Source organism: Stegostoma tigrinum, chromosome 39, assembly GCF_030684315.1.
Source record: "Stegostoma tigrinum isolate sSteTig4 chromosome 39, sSteTig4.hap1, whole genome shotgun sequence".
In the NCBI taxonomy this organism is placed as follows: Eukaryota; Metazoa; Chordata; class Chondrichthyes; order Orectolobiformes; family Stegostomatidae; genus Stegostoma; species Stegostoma tigrinum.
In genome coordinates this window covers 15528540-15548764 of record NC_081392.1, presented here as the reverse complement: position 1 = coordinate 15548764, position 20225 = coordinate 15528540, and the positions used below count along the sequence as shown (strand labels likewise).

The 20225-nt window shown below is 48.4% G+C and overlaps 1 protein-coding gene across 7 annotated transcripts in view; it reads right to left on the bottom strand.

Moving 5' to 3' along the window:
- Positions 1-4795: 4795 nt before the first annotated feature.
- The window catches only part of LOC125447748 (homeobox protein otx5-like), a 44734-nt gene continuing 29304 nt past the window's right edge, over positions 4796-20225 (bottom strand). For all 7 annotated transcript variants that reach the window (XM_048522426.2, XM_059640940.1, XM_048522425.2 and 4 more), the window contains one exon: positions 4796-9412. In XM_048522426.2, the coding sequence (XP_048378383.1) occupies positions 8789-9412 (624 nt within the window). In that variant the 3' untranslated portion in view covers positions 4796-8788. The remainder of the gene's footprint in view (positions 9413-20225) is intronic.

Sequence of the window (20225 nt, the reverse complement as noted above, 5' to 3'; positions counted from 1 at the left end):
GCGTGTCTGTGCGTGCGTGCGTGTCTGTGCGTGTGCATCTGTGCGTGTGCGTCTGTGCGTGCATGTCTGTGCGTGTGCGTCTGTGCGTGTCTGTGCGTGCGTGTCTGTGTGTGCGTGTCTGTGCGTGCATGTCTGTGCGTGCGTGTCTGTGCGTGCATGTCTGTGTGTGTGCGTCTGTGCGTGCGTGTCTGTGTGTGCGTGTCTGTGCGTGCATGTCTGTGCGTGCGTGTCTGTGCGTGCGTGTCTGTGCGTGTCTGTGCGTGTGTGTCTGTGCGTGTGTGTCTGTGCGTGCGTGTCTGTGCGTGCGTGCGTGCGTGTCTGTGCGTGCGTGTCTGTGCGTGCGTGTCTGTGCGTGCCTGTCTGTGCGTGCGTGTCTGTGCGTGCGTGTCTGTGCGTGCGTGTCTGTGCGTGCGTGCGTGTCTGTGCGTGTGCGTCTGTGCGTGCATGTCTGTGCGTGTGCGTCTGTGCGTGTCTGTGCGTGCGTGTCTGTGTGTGCGTGTCTGTGCGTGCATGTCTGTGCGTGCGTGTCTGTGCGTGCATGTCTGTGTGTGTGCGTCTGTGCGTGCGTGTCTGTGTGTGCGTGTCTGTGCGTGCATGTCTGTGCGTGCGTGTCTGTGCGTGCGTGTCTGTGCGTGCGTGTCTGTGCGTGCGTGTCTGTGCGTGCGTGCGTGTCTGTGCGTGCGTGTCTGTGCGTGCGTGTCTGTGCGTGTGCGTCTGCTGATAACCCTTTGTCATCCAAAGGAAGAATCATAATCAGTCCCAATGGCCCCAACTCCTACAGCAACTTGCTGCTGGGGTAACAGGTGCAGATCATAGACATTGGGCACCAAGGGGCTGTTTGACTGTGTGGGGCATCAAGTCTCACTCACATGAGGAAAGGTTGGACTGGCCAAGATTATATCTGCTGGGGTTCAGGACAGTAAAAGTGCTGATTGGTCTTGATGAGGGTGGGGTATGGAGAGGGTGTTTCCACTTGTGGAAGAATCTAGAAAGGTGGGGGATGCTGTTTAAAACTCGTGGGTCCTCCAAGTCACTGAATACTTTTAAGGAAGAAGTGGGTGAAGCAAAGTGGGTGAAAGGTTATCAATGGCGAGGCGGGAATGATCAGGTGAGTTTACATTCAGATCAGCCATGATTGTTTCGATTGGCAAGAACAGGCTCAAGGGGCTGAATGGTCTCCGCTTGCTGTTTGTTGGCATCCAATTCCCAATCCTGTCTCCAGCTGACACCCAGGAACCGTCTTGGTATAGCACCCAGGAATGGGAATGCCAGGTGGTTGCCCCTCAATGCCTCTGCACACTCCCACCTCCACTCCCCACCCCAGCCCAGCTTCACACCTCCTCTTCCCCACACACACCTTAAGCTGAGAGGCACTGAGGTCAATTTCAGCAACTTTACTGTGCAGGAAATTGACACCGCTGCCTTCAAACTGTTTCATGTGCGAGCACTTACCAAGTTGGAACACAAAAGTATTCCTGAAGGTTCCGCATGGTAGGCTGGTTAGTAAGGTTAGATCACCTGGGATCCATGGGGAGCTAGCCAATCAGATACAAAATTGATTTGAAGGTAGGAGACAGGTGATGGATATGGAGGGTTTTTTCAGACTGGAGGCCTATGACCAGTGGTGTGCCACAAGGATCGGTGCTAGGTCCACTGTTGTTTGTCTTTGATATAAATGATTTTGACGTGAATGTAAGAGTTATAGTTAGTAAATTTGCTGATGACACCGAATCGGTGGTGCAGTGGACAGTGAGGAAGATTCTCTCTCTCAGAGTACAACTGGACGTTGATCAGATGGGCTGAGGAGTGGCAGATGGAGTTTAATTTAGATAAATGTGAGGTATTGCATTTTGGGAAGGCAAATTCTGGAATAAATAGGGAGAGACGGGGAGGCGGATCGAAGATGGTGGGAGAAGAAGATAGGTGGAGAGGAGAGTTATAGGTGGGGAGGTAGGGAGGGGATAGGTCAGTCCAGGGAAGGCGGACAGGCCAAGGAGGTGGGATGAGGTTAGTAGGTAGGAAGTGGAGGTGCGGCTTGATGTGGGAGTAAGGGATGGGTGAGAGGAAGAACAGGTTCGGGAGGCAGAGACAGGCTGGGCTGGTTTTGGGATGCAGTGGGGGGAGGGGAAGAACTGGGCTGGTTTTGGGATGCGGTGGGGGAAGGGGAGATTTTGAAGCTCGTGAAGTCCACATTGATACCATTGGGTTGCAGGAAACAAGTGCACCTCCCAGTTGCGAACCATTTTAACTCCCCCTCCCATTCCTCAGACGACATGTCGATCATGGGCCTCCTGCAGTGCCACAATGATGCCACCCGAAGGGTGCAGGAACAGCAACTCATATTCCGCTTGGGAACCCTGCAGCCCTTGAAGGTGGAGTTGCAGGTAGACAGTGAGGTGAAGATGATGAATGGAATGCTTACCTTCGCTGATCAGAGCATTGAGTTTAAGAACTGGAATGTCGTGTTACAATTGTACAGGACATTGATAAGGCCATTTTTGAAAACTGCTTACAATGCTGGGTGCCCATCTATAGAAAGGATGTTGTTCAACTTGAGGAATTAAAGAAAAGATTTACAAGGATGTTGCCGAGGTTGGAAGGTTTGAGCTACAGGGAGAGGCTGAATAGGCTGGACCTATTTTCCCTGGAGTGTCGGAAGATGGGGGAGGGACCTTATAGAGGTTTATAAAACCATGAGGGGCATGGATAGATTCGAGAGCCAAGATGTTTTCCCCAGGGTACATGTGTCCAAAACTAGCGTATGGAATGAACTGCCAGATGAAGTGTATATGGGTACAATTATCATGTTTAAAAGACATTTGGATGAGTACATGAATTGGAAAAGTTTGTATGGATATGGGCCAGGAGCAGGCAGGCAGGACTTTTTTTCCTGTGCTGATGACTCTATGACTCCAGAGGAGATGGCATAGGCTTAAAGTGAGAGGGGTTAGACTAAAAACGGGACCCAAAGAGTAACTTTTTCACACAGAGGGTGGTGCGTGTATGGAATGAGTTGCCAGAGGAAGTGGTGGAGGCTGATACAGTTACAGCATTTAAAAGGCATCTGGATGGGGACATGGATAGGAAGGGTTTAGCGGGATATGGGCCAAATGCTGGCAAATGGCACCAGATTAATTTAGGATATCTGGTTGGCATGGACGAGTTGGACCAAAGGGTCTGTTTCCATGCTGTATGACTCCATCAGAGGTCACACAACGCCAGTTTATGACTTAACTGAAAAAGGAGCAGCGCTTCAAAAGTTTGTGATTTCAAATAAACCCATTGCACTATAAGCTGGTGTTGTGTGATTTCTGACTTTGTACTTCCCCCTGTCCAAGACTGGTATTTCCACCGTATGGCTCTATGGTATTGTGACTCCTTAAGGCAAGGCAACCAGGAAAAGCCTAAGGGGATCGGCAGATGCGATGTTGGGTCAGATCTGGTGGGTGTCTCAGGGTTGTACAAACCCGAGGTAACAGGGAATTAGGGCTTGGTTAGGGAGGGTGGGGGAGAGGTCTCAACATGTCCCAGTCACCATCCCTCATCCCAGTCATCCATTTCTCATCATTCTGCTCGCTGGAAACCAAATTGCGCACAGCAGCTCCCAAAGATCATCATTTTGGTGAAGGCAAACTAGTGCAGACACTGGAAATCTGAAACAAAAACACAGTGCTGGAGAAACTCAGCAGGTCTGGCAGCATCAGTGGAGAGAGAAACAGAGTGAACATTTTGAAGCTGGTATGGCTCTTCTTCAGAACTATATTGTGAGTGTACTGTGTTCTGGGTTCCAAACCCTCATACCAGACCTGAAATGTTAACTCTGTTTCTCTCTCCGCTGATGCTGCCCGACCTGCTGAGTTTTTCAAGAATTTCTCCGTGTTTGTTTCGGATTTCCAGCATCCACACTAGTTTGCCTTCGATTTCTGCACTTGTCTCCTATTTGATGATCATAGTTGATGGACCAGTGTCTATCCATTTGTGAACTCCTCTCCTGATCTTCTCCAATGTCCTAGAGGCATGTCATATCCTCCAGAGAGGGCAAGCAAGGGTCTTATTTAAGGTGGGAAATGATAGCCTCTCTGATAATGGTCACTGTGCCACCCATCAAACACTTGACTGGGTCAAGTAAGGAGGCGGTGGGATAGGTGACTGAGAGATTCCTGAAAATGGGAGGAGGAGAAAGACAGAGGAAATTACAGAGCTGAAGGCACAGCTACCAATAGCAGATGCCTGAGAGACTGCAGTTGGAGGGGTTTTGAGGTCTTGAGAGATTCGCAGGTTTGGAGGAGATTGCAGAGTGTTGGGGCACGGAGGGATGCAAATATTAGAGCTGAGGAGTTGCTTGTCGAGGAGTCAGTGAATCTGGGAGGGAGCAGGTTAATAGAACAGCACTTGATGCATTGTCAGAACAGGGGGTGGCACAGATTCAGATGTTAGGGGATTTGCAGAGACAACCAGCCATGGTTAATAGGATGAGTGTCCAGGGAACCGCAGCACAGACAAGCCTTCTGCAGCTGATGAGCCGAGGCATGGAAAGGCGAGCTCAGCGATGGTGCAGATATCTGTCAACAGTGTACCACTCTGTTTGGAGGCACTGGTTCTGAACTCTGTACAGTAAGACCCAGACCCCCAAGCATTTCACTAAGAGACAGAAATGTTCCCATTTAGTCATGGCTGGGGTTTATTCAGAGAAGGGGTCGATGTGTAACTGTGGGAGACCAGTGGAGGAGACTATACACAGAACTTCCAACAATTGACATCCCTTACCTCAATAAAACAGACTCTCCACACAGCACTCAGTAATTAACCTTTATTTTCCAATGAAATTTCTCCAATCTTACTTTAATGACAATTAATTAAGGAAGTCATCACATCGATTCCAAAAATTGTGTTGCCAAGACTAAACAAATAAATACATTATTGAAAAATATCTGTGCAACGCTTATTTTGTTCTGCTTCGACATGTCCACTAAACCTTACTTCTAAAAAACAGGGGCTTTTTCTGCTTTATCGTAAAACTAAATACAAATCATTAAAAACCAACAAAGATGATTTATATTAATCCCCAACGTACAAGCTTTTTTTAAAAACAAGATGAGATTGTCTATTAATTTATTTTAAATTATTGCTGTTCTATTTATTAATATCTTAATTCTTTTTACAATTGTATAGGTAAGCTCTTTACTGTTGGTGAGACTGGCTTGCAGAGGTAGCATGGAAGGGTTGGTCTGTAGGACTTATTAACATGCAGAGGGTATTGCCCAGGGTGAGTGGTCTAACATCACTTGTATGTCCATGTATCTCTCTTGCCAGGGAAGCGTCTGTAGCGTGGCATTTTCATTCTGGGATCCACCAGCCAAAAGTGGGGCAGAACTCAAGATGCGACTTGATGCCAACTTCTGCGGCTCAGTGCCCTCTGCGTGGCGGTCACTAACCTGTTTCATAACACTCGCTGTGAATTCGATCCCCACAAATAGCGATAAGTGACAGGACACAAAGCTACCAAGCAGCGGGGAGACCAGAGAAATTAAAACTGCTTGGGGGAGGCAGAAGGTGGAAAGGAATCTGACCAATGCAAATATTTGGCCATTTCTGGCTGTGTGACAGATCAGTGATAAATCTCCCGTAGCAAACTCACGCTGAAAAGGAGTGCAATCAGAGACAGTTTTAACTCCAACTTCCCAATGGACTGTCACTAGATTCTTTTAGCCCAGATCTTCCCCAATTTCTCCAAAGGCAACAACTCCCCTTGGACTACACTGTGAGTTCTATCTTCACCCAGTGTCAGGAGAGAGGGTAATGTTTCTTCCTCAGGGATAGTGTTTCATGGTCCACTGACGGTCACTCACTGAGAGCTGCCATTCTCCAAGTCCAGATCTTCATGGCAAGATGTACAGCGTTGCCTGCCCTTGGCACATGGGTGATCCCAGAAAGGATAAATCTCCAGTTTCGGTCAAGAGGACATGGAAATAAGATGGAGATCAACAAATCAACAAAGAAAGATCCCAGGCACTGGTGGCCAAGCGGCCAGCATGGAAAATATTCCAAGAAAAGGGTTTTGGAGAGTTGGTCCCATTTTTCATTCCCATATCCTATAGTAACTTGTACTGTAGGTCCATCCCCCACCAACAACTCAAGCTGCTGGGCAAAAGGTACCAACTTCCCTAAAGTAGACTTCACACAAGCTCAGGTCTGAATCTTATTCTTACACTCGGCATGCTCGCCTTGGCAGGGGCTTGGGCACCTGACCCACTTCTTCCTCCTGCAGCCTAGAGGTCAAGAATACCATGTACAATCAGCGGCGCACCGCAGGCAAGGGATTCCTGCTAAAGACGCTGCTCCTCGGGAGATATCCTCACCCATTGGTGGAACATGTGGTTGCTTAATCATTGAGCGCACCTCGGCAGCAAAGCTCTCAGTGCTGACTTTCAATGTCAATCAGCCTCTTAAAGCATCCGAAAGACAAGTCCAGAATCACAGAAAAATATATTCACTGCTTCTGGGCTTGATACACGTCTTGAGGGACTTCCATTGGCTGGAAGCCACTACAGTTGAGGTCATATGGCTCAGTAGTTAACAAAGGCCCACTGCAGGGAAGTGGGTGCTGTGCAAAGCCAAGGCAAGGGTCTATCTTCGGGTCTGTTCTTATTCTGCCTTTTGGCTGAAGGAACTGGGTTCCAGCCAGAGGTGGGAGCTCTCAATACTAACTCCGTGCAACCCCACCACCTCACACCACCATCCTGACCTATAGCCCTGCTGGTCGGTGCAGTGAATCCAGTGAACAGAACCAGGGCAGCTCCATGATCAACAGGCAATGCAGTTGGTGGAGGATGGCACTCCAAACTGTTACTATGTGGTGAAGAAAGTAGGACTTAGCTTTTCAAATATGGCAAGACGCTGCAGTAGGTTCCTTGGCAGCATTTTGTAAACCAGTGATTCCCAACATCTGGAAGGGTAAGGGCACCACATCCACAAACATCCCACTCCCTCCACAACCAACGTTCACTCGCAGCAGTGTCTACTGTCTTTAAGATGCCCTGCAGAAATTCACCAAAGATCCTCAGACAGCACCTTCCAAACACATGACCTCTTCCATATAGAAGGACAAGGGCAGCAGATACATGGGAACACCACCACCTCCAAGTTTCCTTCCAAGCCACTCACCATCCCGACTTGGAAATATATCGCCGTTCCTTCACTGTCACTGGGTCAAAATCGTGGAATTCCCTCCCTAAGGGCATTCTGGATCAACCCACAGCACATGGACTGCAGTGGTTCAAGAGAGCAGCTCAACCCCACCTTCTCAAGGAGCAATAAATCCTGGCCTTCCCCACAACCCTTGCATTTCCAGATTAATTTAGAAGTGATGGGGCGTGTTTCTGATCTCAGTGCTTCCTGATTTCGATCAGACCAATCAAGGTAGCTGTCCAGCCAGACTGAAGGCCCCTTTGTTCTGTCTGAGTGCTGTTTGGTTTATTCTGATATTGAGGTAACTTCTGTCACACAAACTGGGTGGTTAAAACGTCCCAGCTCAGAAATGGCCAAACAATTGACAGTGAAGTGTAATCCAGTACCACACACACAGACACACACAAACATACTCACACACACTCACAGACACACACAGATACACATACACACACACACATGCATACACACACACCCGGACATACACACACACAAGCACACACTTAGACACCCACACTCAAGACACACACACGCATGAACATACACTCAGAAAGACAGACGTGCGCTCAGACACGCGCTCAGATACACACATGCACTCTGAACCATGGACAAAGAGGTAGATTTGTAATCAGAGAACAAAGCCTCCTTCTCCATGGAGTGTCACCCCATTATAATCCGTCCACAGGGTAATTAGGGCTAATGCTTTCAGATATGGTGACTGAAGGTGGTTCCAGATACAATACAAATTCACAGTCGTCCTCCCACAAATTGGAGATGGTGAGGACCATCTGACTGTGTCCTACAGAGACAGGCGGAATACAGTCGCTCCATTCTGTCAATTCCCTGAAAAAAAACAAACAGCTAATCCATGTGAACCAGGTTTGTGAATCTGCCCAGACATTTCCTCATTTAAACTCCCAAAAGGAAAAAGTTTAAAGAGGAAATTGCAAAGACTAAGTGAGAGGGAGAGAGAGGTGGGATTGGGGGAAATGTGGTCAGATGTGTCCAGTGTCTCTGAGGTTGGATCATCTCATTACAGAGAATCCCAGATCCCTCTCCCTAACACAACAGCTGCTAATATTTCTGAGGGTGGGTATTGAAGGGTTAAGTGGATGTGCTGCATCGGCTGATTAGGTGTTTACATGTACATCTTCCCAACAATAACAGGAACAAAATGCAAAAGAAAAAGAAAATGCACTCACACTGCACTTTCCCTCCCCAGCTCGTTAATTCCCCAGAATTCATAAATAAGAGTGTTTATCTGAAAGTGGGAGGGGGCGGTAGAAATCCCACTGAAGGGGAAGGTTTCTGTCCTCATTGAAGGTTTTGCAAAGTTGTTCCATTTGATTGAATTTACTTGTCCCTCCCTCCATTTAGCTTTTAACGTAAAAAATCCTTCCTTCTGCCCCCCCCCCCACCCCAGCCGAGTTATTAATGGTAAAACAAGTTACAGTAACCCATCCTCCAACCTTGACAAAGTGATTGGTTTTTTTTTGCGGCTTGGTGGCTTCCCCCCAACTAGCCCATCACCCACAGCCCCCATCTCGAAACTGGATTTGGGTCAGCCCCGAGCTTTCGTGGCATCTCGGCCAGCTCGGATTTACAAGACCTGGAACTTCCAGGAGGTTTGGTCCTTGTAATCCAAGCAGTCGCTGGTGCCAAAGTTCAGCTTCCAGGAGGAGCTCTGGTCCTTGTAGTCCAGGCACTCGACGGTGTTGAAAGCCAGGCTGGCCGAGCCGTAACCTTGGGCGGACAGGGAGGCCGGAGACTGGCTCAGGTGACCTCCCATGGTCGGGGTACTCAGAGGGCTCAGCGCAGCCCCTGGGGCGGGCAGCTGTGGGTGCATGGGGGACAGGTACGGTCCGCAGTCCAGGCCGCTGAAGTAGGGAGAGGAGCCGGCGTAACTCTGATTGTACCCCTGGGCTTGGCTGTAGGTCATGGGATAGGCGGCGGAACGCTGCATGCACGAGGTGGCGGATGAGGAGAGCGGGTCTGGGATCGGAGAGATGGAGGCTGGGCTCCAGATGGACACGTTGGCATTGGAGATGGAGCTGGCGCTGCCAGCCGTGCCTGCCGGTGTTGGGCTGTAGTGGCCGCTGGCGCTGGTCTCTGAGCTGGCGTCCCGTGTCGGAGAGGTCTTCTTTTTGGCCGGCCGTGCCTTAGCTTGGCCGCTGCTCTGCTGCTGCTGCTGGCGGCACTTCGCACGACGGTTCTTAAACCAAACCTTGTGAATGACAGCAAGAGCCAGGAGTTAATACAGTCAACGCACGGAGGCTACTGGAGCAGGTCAGAGGGTAGGAATCCTGCGGTGAGTAACTCACCTCCTGACTCCCCCCAAAGCCTGTCCCACCATCTATAAAGCACAACACAGGGAGTGTGAGGGAATACTCCCCACTTGCCCTGGGTAGGGGCAGCTCCAATAACACTTATGAACATCAACTAGCCACAAAACAACATGACCCACTATCACTCGTATCCTTACATACAGATGAGAAAGGACACCACTTTGATTGGGACAACACTTTGATTGGGACAACACATCCATCCTAGGACAAGCCAAACAGAGACATGCACGAGAATTCCTAGAAGCATGGCATTCCAACCGGAACTCCATCAACAAACACATCGATTTGGAGCCAATCTACCACCCCCTGAGAAAAAGAACAGGAAATGACATCACCAACCCAAGGAAACCTAAACAGATAAATAGAAAGCAGGACGTAACACCAGCACATCGTTGGAGGCTCACTGATGATGTTACCTAGAATGGTGACGAAACGTCTGAAAACGAACCTTCCAGCTCAGCGAGCAAACTCACATCCAGAACACTTAGGAAGCTTGACACCATCCAGAGCAAAGCAGCCCCCACTTGATTGGCACCACATCCACAAACATCCCACTCCCTCCCACACCGACGCTCAGTGTGTACTGTCTACAAGATGCATTGTAGATATTCACCTCAGTCAGCACCTTCCACGGCCGCCTCCATCTAGAAGGACAAGGGCAGCAGATACATGGGAACACCACCCCCTGCAAGTTCCCCTCCAAAATACTCATCATCCTGACTTGGAAACATATCCCTGTTCCTTCAGTGTCACTGGAAGAAAACCCTGGAATTCCCTCCCTAAGGGCATTGTGGGTCAATCCACAGCACATGGACTGCAGCGGTTCAAGAAGGCAGCTCACCCCCACCTTCTCAAGGGGGCAGTTGGGGACAGGCAAGAAATGTCGGGCCTGGCCAGCGACACCCATGTCCCATGAGTGAATAAAAAACAATGTAGGAGGAGGCCCCTCAAAATGCTTCATAATTCAATATGGATCACTGGATAAATTGATTCTTTAAACCATCTGCCAGCCTTGGATCCTGCACACAACACAGTATCCATCATACAATGAGTGGGTATTTAGAATGGATGGTTAGCATGTGGTCTCAAAAACACCCTGGTCATGTGTTCAATCCTCATGCTGGCTTCACAGCCAAGATTTCCATCACTCAATGGTTCTTGGGTGGTGCTGTGACACTGTCCCTGCCTCTGAACTAGGTGTGGCCTAGGTTCAAGTCCCACTTGCTGCAGAGATGCTCATCAACATTTTTGAACTGGAAAAGATCCGTATGTATTGAAAGTTACAATTCACTCTGAGTCATTGCAGGAGGTGGTCTAGTTTCACATTGCAGTTTGTGGGAGCTTGCTGTGCATAAATTGGCCGGCGTTTCCACAGCACAACTTGGTCTGTACTTCAGAGAAAAAAAGACCCCGTTGGTTACAAAGTGCTGAGGTGATGAAGAGCACAAAGGAAATAGAGAGCTTGATGCACGCACGCGTGTACGTGCACACACACACACACACACACACACACACACACACACACACACACACACACACACGTGCATACACAACCCTGCCCCACCCACACCCCCTTTCCACTGAGGCATTCAACAGCAATTCAGAACTGGTAATCACAGGCAAGTAGATGGTTATGTAATTTGGAGCAATGTCCAAGGGTTTGGAGGAAACTGGCAGGAGAATGTCACCAGGGAATGGCATTTAGTTGGTGATAAACTGATGGGCTGAATGGCCTCATTTTGTGGCATTACACTTCTGTGATTTTGCAAAAATAGACTTCTTTTATAAAGCCACAAAGGTGAGTTAAAAGTGGAACAACGAGTCATTTAAAGAGGCCATGTGAACATCCTCCCAACTTCCTGAAGCCTCAATGGAGGGTGACCAAGATGTCTCCCTCTGTTGGGCTCTCCAAGCAACGATAAGCAAACTTTAACTCACAATGACAAGCCAGAGGCTGAGTGCTGGAGGGGAGTTTGGTTCAGCAGAACCAAATTAAGAAAATGAGTTTTCCTTAACTCACAAGAGGGACAGGAATTCCTAATATTGCCATGAAATGACTCCATGGAGGCCGTGATCCCACCATCAAGTCACTCTTATTTACACATGCACAGTACGTGTGCTCTGACCAGCTAGCTCAGAGCCAGTGCCTAGATTGAGGAGAATCCCTGAGACTCCTGCTTATCTCTTTCAGCCAGGGCTCCCTGATTGGCTCCAGGTTAACAGCCCCAGTCAGGAAACTGATGAAATCTACCTGGTCAACCTCGTTCCAATCATTATATCACTCCACATTGCAGATACATTGTGAAAAAAGTTAAGCATTGGGTGAGATTTTAACTGAGTAGCTGGGGGCATTTTCCCAACAGACCAACAGAGGCTGGATGAACACAGCAGGCCCAGCAGCATCTCAGGAGCACAAAAGCTGACGTTTCGGGCCTAGACCCTTCATCAGAGCCTCTGATGAAGGGTCTAGGCCCAAAACATCAGCTTTTGTGCTCCTAAGATGCTGCTGGGCCTGCTGTGTTCATCCAGCCTCACATTTTATTGTCTTGGATTCTCCAGCATCTGCAGTTCCCATTATCACCGACCAACAGAGGGGCTTTCTTCAGAGGCACCGTATCCTGGAAAACTTAGGGCACAGAGAAAGGCCACTTCTATTTCTTTTATTCAATCATTGGCATCTCTGGCTGCGTCACCATTTCTTGTCCCAGCCCCAGATGCCCTTAAGAAGGTTGTGGTGAGCTACCTTGTTCAACCGTTGCTATCCATGTGCGGTAGGTAGATCTACAGTGCCCTTAGGGAGGGAATTTCAGGATTTTGACACAGAGACACTGAAGGAATATCAATACATTCCCTAATCAAGTGGTGAGTTGCTCAGAGGGGAACTTGCAGGGGGTGATGTTCCCATGTAACTGCTGCCCTTGTCTTTCTTGATGGAAATGGTCATGGGTTTAGAAGAGATTGTCTGAGGAGCCTTGGTGACTTTTTCTAGACAATCCCTACCATGCAGAAAGAGGCCATTCGGCCTATCAAGTCCACACCAACTCTCTAAAGACCATCGCACCCAATCCCACCCCGTCTCTGCAACACTGAATTTCCTGTGGATAATCTATCCAGCCTGCACATCGCTGGACACTATGGGGCCATTTAGCATGACCAATCCACCCTAACCTTCACATCTTCGGGCTGCGGGAGGAAACTGGAGCACCTAGAGGAAACCCACACAGACATGGGGTGAATGTGCAAACTCCACTCAAACAATCTGGCAGATGCTGACCCATCGTATCTGTGCTGTATCACGAGTGAGCTACATCACAGAGAAATGGAGATATAGTGGTTTCAGTCTCCATCCCACGCAGGGATATTCATAGAAATTAAACCCTTAGAGAGAAACTTTATTAACTGTGATGAAATTGATGGGAGATGGGGTGAGGGAGTTATTGATTATTGGGGATGTGGGGGAGGGATGAAGTGTGAAACCAAGGCCACAATTGGATCAGTCATGCTCCTAACAAATGATAGACTGGGCTCAATGAGCTGAATGCCCTCCACCTGCTGTAATTCTTATATTCACATAGCAGAGGTTGGTTGATGTGATAGAATCAGGTACGATGGACTGAGTGGCCTCCTGGTTTATTGCAAATTTCAATAGTTGGCTGGAGGAGGCCATTCAGCCCTGAGCTGCTCCACCATTCAACTCAACCTCAACTCCAGTTCCCTGCACTATGCCTCGATATCTTTAATATCTAGCAACCTCACACTCTCTGTCTTGAAGACTCAATGACTGAGACTCCACTGCCTTCTGGTGAAGAGAATTCCAAAGATTCACCACCTCTCCCCCCGCCCCACCTCAGCACTCTGAGTGAAAACATTCCTCCTCATCCCAGTCCTCACTAGCTCAGACTGTGTCCCTTTGCCCTAAAACCCAATAACATCAGGAAAGCAGCAAGTTCGCTTTGACGTTGGCTGACTGAAGACCCGATCAAAACTGTCCCAATCAGAAATGCGACAAATAAAACAACAATGGGGAGTTGCATCTATGTAGCACCCCAATCTAGCTCAAAATCTTGCAGTGCTCCAGGGGAATACAATCAGTTCCCAATGCGCCATATCCACAGGCATTTGGTCAGAGATGCTTGGCCACAAAAGATGTAGTGTAAGGATTTACATGCATTTGGAAAGACAAGTCTGAGTAGGGATAGTCAAACCGCCTTTTGCTTGGGAAATTGTATCTCACTAACTTGATTGAGTTTTCTGAAGAAGTAAAGAAAAGAATTGATGAAGGCTGAGTCGGGGACATGATCTATATAGACTTCAGTAAGGTTTTTGACAAGGTTCCTCATGGTAAACTGGTTAGCAAGGTTAGATCACACAAAAGAGCTAGCCATTTGAACATAGAAGCAACTTGAAAGTAGGAATCAGAGCCTGGTGGGGGAGGGTTGCTTTTCAGACTGAAGGGCTGTGACCAGCAGTATGCCACCAGGATCGGTGCTGGGTCCACTACTTTTCATCATTTATGTAAATGATTTGGATATGAACACAAGAAGTATGGTTAATAAGTATGCAGATGACACCAAATTGGAGGTGTGGTGGACAGCAATGAAGTTTATCTCAGAGTACAACGGGGCCTTGATCAGGGCCATTGGCTGAGGAGTGGCAGATGGTGTTTAATTTAGATAAATGTGAGATGTTGCGTTTGAGGAAGGCAAATCAGGGAAGGACTTACACACTTAATGGTAAGGTCCTGGGTAGTGTTGCCAAACAAAGAGACCTAACCCTAACCCTAACCCTAACCCTAACCCTAACCCTAACCCTAACCCTAAACCTAACCCTAACCCTAACTCTAACTCTAACTCTAACTCTAACTCTAACCCTAACCCTAACCCTAACCCTAACCCTAACTCTAACTCTAACCCTAACCCTAACCCTAACCCTAAACCTAACCCTAACCCTAACCCTAACCCTAACCCTAACTCTAACCCTAACCCTAAACCTAACCCCTCTGATGAAGTGTCTAGGCTCGAAACGTCAGCTTTTGTGCTCCCAAGATGCTGCTTGGCCTGCTGTGTTTATCCAGCTCCACACTTTGTTATCAAAGAGACCTTAGACACAGGTTCATAGCTCCTCGAAAGTGCAGTCATAGGTAGAATGGGTAGTGAAGAAAGTGTTTGGTACATTTGCCTTTATTGGTCAGTCCAGGACATTGGTTAGGCCACTTTTAGAATACTGCATTCAATTCTGGTCTCCCTGCTATCAGAAAGATGATGTGAAGCAACGATGTTGCTGTGGTTGGAGGCTTTGAGCTATAGGGAAAGACTAAATAGGCTGGGGCTGGAGCATTGGAGGTTGAGGGGTGATTTTGTAGAAGTTCATAAAATTATGAGGGGCATGGATATTCAAGGTCTTTTCCCCAGGGTAGGGGAGTCCAAAACTAGAGAAGCACAGGTTTAATGAGAGAGGGGAAAGATTTAAAAGAAGCCTAAGGGGCAATTCTTTCACACAGAGGGTGGTGCGTGTGTGGAATGAGCCGCCAGAGGAGGTGGTGGAGGCTGGTACAGTTACAGCATTTAAAAGGCATCTGGATGGGGACATGAATAAGAAGGGTTTAGAGAGATCAAATGCTGGCAAATGGGACCAGATTAATTTAGGATATCTGGTCAGCATGGATGATTTAGACTGAAGAGTCTGTTTCCGTGCTCTATGACTCTATGTATAAGAGAGATTTGGGGATGGAATTCCAAAAGTTGGGGCTTAGGCAGTTTGGCAGATTCAAAGAAATCAAGTTTGTACAAGAGGGAATAATTGGTGGAGCACAGGGATCTCTGAGAGTTCAGGACAGTCACTGAGGCTGGTGCTATGCGCCATAGACAAATCTGTTAAGGAAATGACATTATCTCTGCGAATCATTCATGTTTTACTCTTTAAAACATCTTCCCCTCCTAACCCAGCGGCAATCTGCGAGCGGCAGTTCACACAGATTTCATTCCCCTGAACATTAATGATGTAAAGCTGCTGACTGGGAGAGGCCTGTCAGGGCAAGCTATTACACGAGAATCCTTCACAATGTGGATTTCAACACAGCTCCCCCCACCCCCACCCCCACCATGGGTTAATGAACCAGCTTAGCAGAAATGAACATGGCAAGACTGATAGACTAAGGGAGCTCAGTTCGGGATATTAAAGTTAACATTTCTGTGCAATGTATCACAGAACCATCCAGCATGGAAACAGACCCTTCGGTCCCACGAGTCCATGCCGACCAAAATCCCAAACTAAACTAGTCCCACCTGCCTGCGCATGGTCCGCATGCCTCCCAACCCTTCTTATTCATTTTCCAGAGATAATGGGAACTGCAGATGCTGGAGATTCCAAGATAATAAAATGTGAGGCTGGATGAACACAGCAGGCCAAGCAGCATCTCAGGAGCACAAAAGCTGACGTTTCGGGCCTAGACCCTTCATCAGAGAGGGGGATGGGGAGAGGGAGCTGGAATAAATAGGGAGAGAGGGGGAGGCGGACCGAAGATAGAGAGTAAAGAAGATAGGTGGAGAGAGTGTAGGTGGGGAGGTAGGGAGGGGATAGGTCAGTCCAGGGAAGACGGACAGGTCAAGGAGGTGGGATGAGGTTAGTAGGTAGCTGGGGGTGCGGCTTGGGGTGGGAGGAAGGGATGGGTGAGAGGAAGAACCGGTTAGGGAGGCAGAGACAGGTTGGACTGGTTTTGGGATGCAGTGGGTGGGGGGGAAGAGCTGGGCTGGTTGTGTGGTGCAGTGGGGGGAGGGGATGAACTGGGCTGGTTTAGGGATGCAGTAGGGGAAGGGGAGATTTTGAAACTGGTGAAGTCCACATTGATACCATATGGCTGCAGGGTTCCCAGGCAGAATATGAGTTGCTGTTCCTGCAACCTTCGGGTGGCATCATTATGGCAGTGCAGGAGGCCCATGATGGACATGTCATCTAGAGAATGGGAGGGGGAGTGGAAATGGTTTGCGACTGGGAGGTGCAGTTGTTTGTTGCGAACTGAGTGGAGGTGTTCTGCAAAGCGGTCCCCAAGCCTCCGCTTGGTTTCCCCAATGTAGAGGAAGCCGCACCGGGTACAGTGGATGCAGTATACCACATTGGCAGATGTGCAGGTGAACCTCTGCTTGATGTGGAATGTCATCTTGGGGCCTGGGATGGGGGTGAGGGAGGAGGTGTGGGGACAAGTGTAGCATTTCCTGCGGTTGCAGGGGAAGGTGCCGGGTGTGGTGGGGTTGGAGGGCAGTGTGGAGTGAACAAGGGAGTCACGGAGAGAGTGGTCTCTCCGGAAAGCAGACAGGGGAGGGGATGGAAAAATGTCTTGGGTGGTGGGGTCGGATTGTAAATGGCGGAAGTGTCGGAGGATAATGCGTTGTATCCGGAGGTTGGTAGGGTGGTGTGTGAGAACGAGGGGGATCCTCTTGGGGCGGTTGTGGCGGGGGCGGGGTGTGAGGGATGTGTCGCGGGAAATGCGGGAGACGCGGTCAAGGGCGTTCTCGATCACCGTGGGGGGAAAGTTGCGGTCCTTAAAGAACTTGGACATCTGGGATGTGCGGGAGTGGAATGTCTTATCGTGGGAGCAGATGCGGCGGAGGCGGAGGAATTAGGAATAGGGGATGGAATTTTTGCAGGAGGGTGGGTGGGAGGAGGTGTATTCTAGGTAGCTGTGGGAGTCGGTGGGCTTGAAATGGACATTAGTTACAAGCTGGTTGCCTGAGATGGAGACTGAGAGGTCCAGGAAGGTGAGGGATGTGCTGGAGGTCCAGGAAGGTGAGGGATGTGCTTATTCATTTTCCAAATGGCTTTTAAACAGCATCCACCACTTCCTCAGGAAGTTCATTCCACACACGAACCACCCTCTGAGTAAATAAAAAGTTACCCTTCGAGTCCTTTTCTCCTCTAATTAAAAATATGCCTCGCTGAATTGAAACCCCTGACATGCCATTCAGTTATCTATACCCCTCGTGCTTTTATATAGATTAGATTAGATTAGATTCCCTACAGTGTAGAAACAGGCCCTTTGGCCCAACAAGTCCACACCGCGCGTTGAAGAATCCGACCCAGACCCATCGCCCTATACCCCACACACCCCTGCACACTATGGGCAATTTAGCATGGCCAATCCACCTAGCCTACACATCTTTAGACTGTGGGAGGAAACCGGAGCACCCAGAGGAAACCCACGCAGACACAGGGAGAATGTGCAAACTCCACACAGTCAGTCGCCCGAGGCTGAAATTGAACCCGGGTCCCTGGCGCTGAGAGGTTGCAGTGCTAACCGCTGAGCCACTGTGCCGCCCCATCTTTATAAGGGCACTATAATGAAAAGATTCTCAGTCTATTCAGTCACTCCTTATTGCTCAAACCCTTCATTTTCAGTCACATCCTTGTAAAGCTTTTCTGAACCCTCTTCAGACTAATAATATTCTGTAGCAGGGTGATCAGAACAGCACACAGTACTCCAGTAGAGGTCTCACCAATGTCCTGTACAATCTCAGCATCCCAACTCCAGCACTCAAAAGTAAAACCGAAAGAACCGCGGATGCTGTAAACCAGGAACAAAAACAGAAGTTGCCGGAAAAGCTCAGCAGGTCTGGCAGCACCTGTGAAGGAACAGATCAGGCATAACATTTCGGGTCCGGTGACCCTTCCTCAAGGTCTGAGCAATAAAAGCAAGCATGCTAAATGCCTTCTTATCCATTCTGTCAACATGTTTGATGCACTGGATACTCATGAAGTTAGTAATTGGTTGGTGGCACAGAATGTGAGCACTGGAAAAAAGACACACCTGGTCATAGTTTTCTACTTCTACTGACTGAGTATCGGTTTGGCTTAGGAGGTTTCCATCCACTGTGAAATGCCCCGATGGCCCCAGGCCTCAATATCGGGCTACAACAGAAAGTGATGTTAAACAGAATCCCTGATTTGAGGGACAGAAAGGATTGTTCCATGTCTGTCCTGTCTTCACTTCACCCATACAGCAGAGAGCAGGTGATTAATCTCCTGTTCTTTGTGAGATAACACAGTGTGGAGCTGGATGAACACAGCAGGCCGGGCAGCATCAGAGGAGCAGGAAAGCTGACGTTTTGTGTCGGGAACCTTCTTCAGAAAAGCCTTCACTGACTCCAGCATCGGCAGTTCATACTTTTTTCTATTCTTTGTGGGACTTTCTTTACACAAGATGTCGGCTATGATGGCCTCGCACAATATCAGTTGCTTCCCTCCAAAATAATGTGAAGTGTTATCTGGAAAATGTGGCAACCAATTTATGTGCAGCATGTCCCACACATAGAAGAGGAATTACCCACCAAATGATCAGCCTTTAGCTCCAGTTAGTTGATGATTAACTGTCAGCCCCATTACTGAGGGAAATACCCTTATCCTTTATTGAAATAATTTACAATGATAAGCAGCAAATCAGTGCTTTTCTCTAAAAGAAAAACATAGGCACTGAATATGTAAAAGTTGCAAGCAATGTACAAGATTCTGACCTGATATTTTGCAACACCCTGCCTTGGCATTGCTCATAAATTTAGAGATTAATTGTTTCCTAAGGCACAGGATTCACCTGTTGATCAGTGATACTTGCTTTATTTTGCTGCTAAAGTGGACTTACATCCTTGCTTCGAGGTTTAGAGGAAGCCTCGATTGCTTTTAAACAGACAGAGTTGCCAGCACATTAAACCAAACTAACTGTGGATGCCGAAAATCTGAAACAAACACAGAAATTGCTGGTGAAACTCAGCAGGTCAGGTAGTGTCTGTAGAGGGAGAAACCAGGTTAATGTTTTGAACTAGCGACACACTGTTCTGGGCTCAGCAAGGATTCTGAAGAAGAATCAAGTTGGACTTGAAATGCTAACCCCGTTTCTTGGCCCACAAATGCTGCCAGACCTGCTGAGTTTCTCCCGCACTTCTCATTTTCAGTCAATGATCAAACTTTGTATTCGCTCACGGTTGTGTAATGGTTCACCAGCACTTTCCAAACTTTACCCTCTAGATGGACGAAGGCAGCTGATACATGGGAACACCATCTCCTCCGAGTTGCCCTCCAAGCCACTTAACGTCCTGACTTGGAAATATATTGCTGTTCCGTCAGTGTCACTGGGTTAAAATCCTGGAACTCCCTCGCTAAGGGCATTGTGGGCCAACCTACAGCACATGGACTGCAGTGGTTCAAGGAGGCAGCTCAACCCCACCTTCTCAAGGGATGGGCAACAAATGCAGGTCCTACCAGCGATGCCCACTTCCCATGATACTTTATTCATTCACAGGATGAGGGCACCACTGCCCAGGCAGCATTTATTGCCCCATCCCTAATTGCCCAGAGGGCAGTTCAGAGTCAACCGCATTGCTGTGGGGCTGGAGGCACATGTAGGCCAGACCAGGTAAGGATGGTAGTTTCCTTCCTTAAAGGGCATGATGGAATTAACATAGAACATAGAACATTACAGCACAGTACAGGCCCTTCGGCCCTTGATGTTGTGCCAACCTGTCATACCGATCTGAAGCCCATCTAACCTTCACTATTCCATGTACGTCCATATGCTTGTCCAATGACGACTTAAATGTACCTAAAGTTGGCGAATCTACTACCGTTGCAGGCAAAGCGTTCCATTCCCTTACTACTCTCTGAGCAAAGAAACTACCTCTGACATCTGTCCTATATCTTTCACACCTC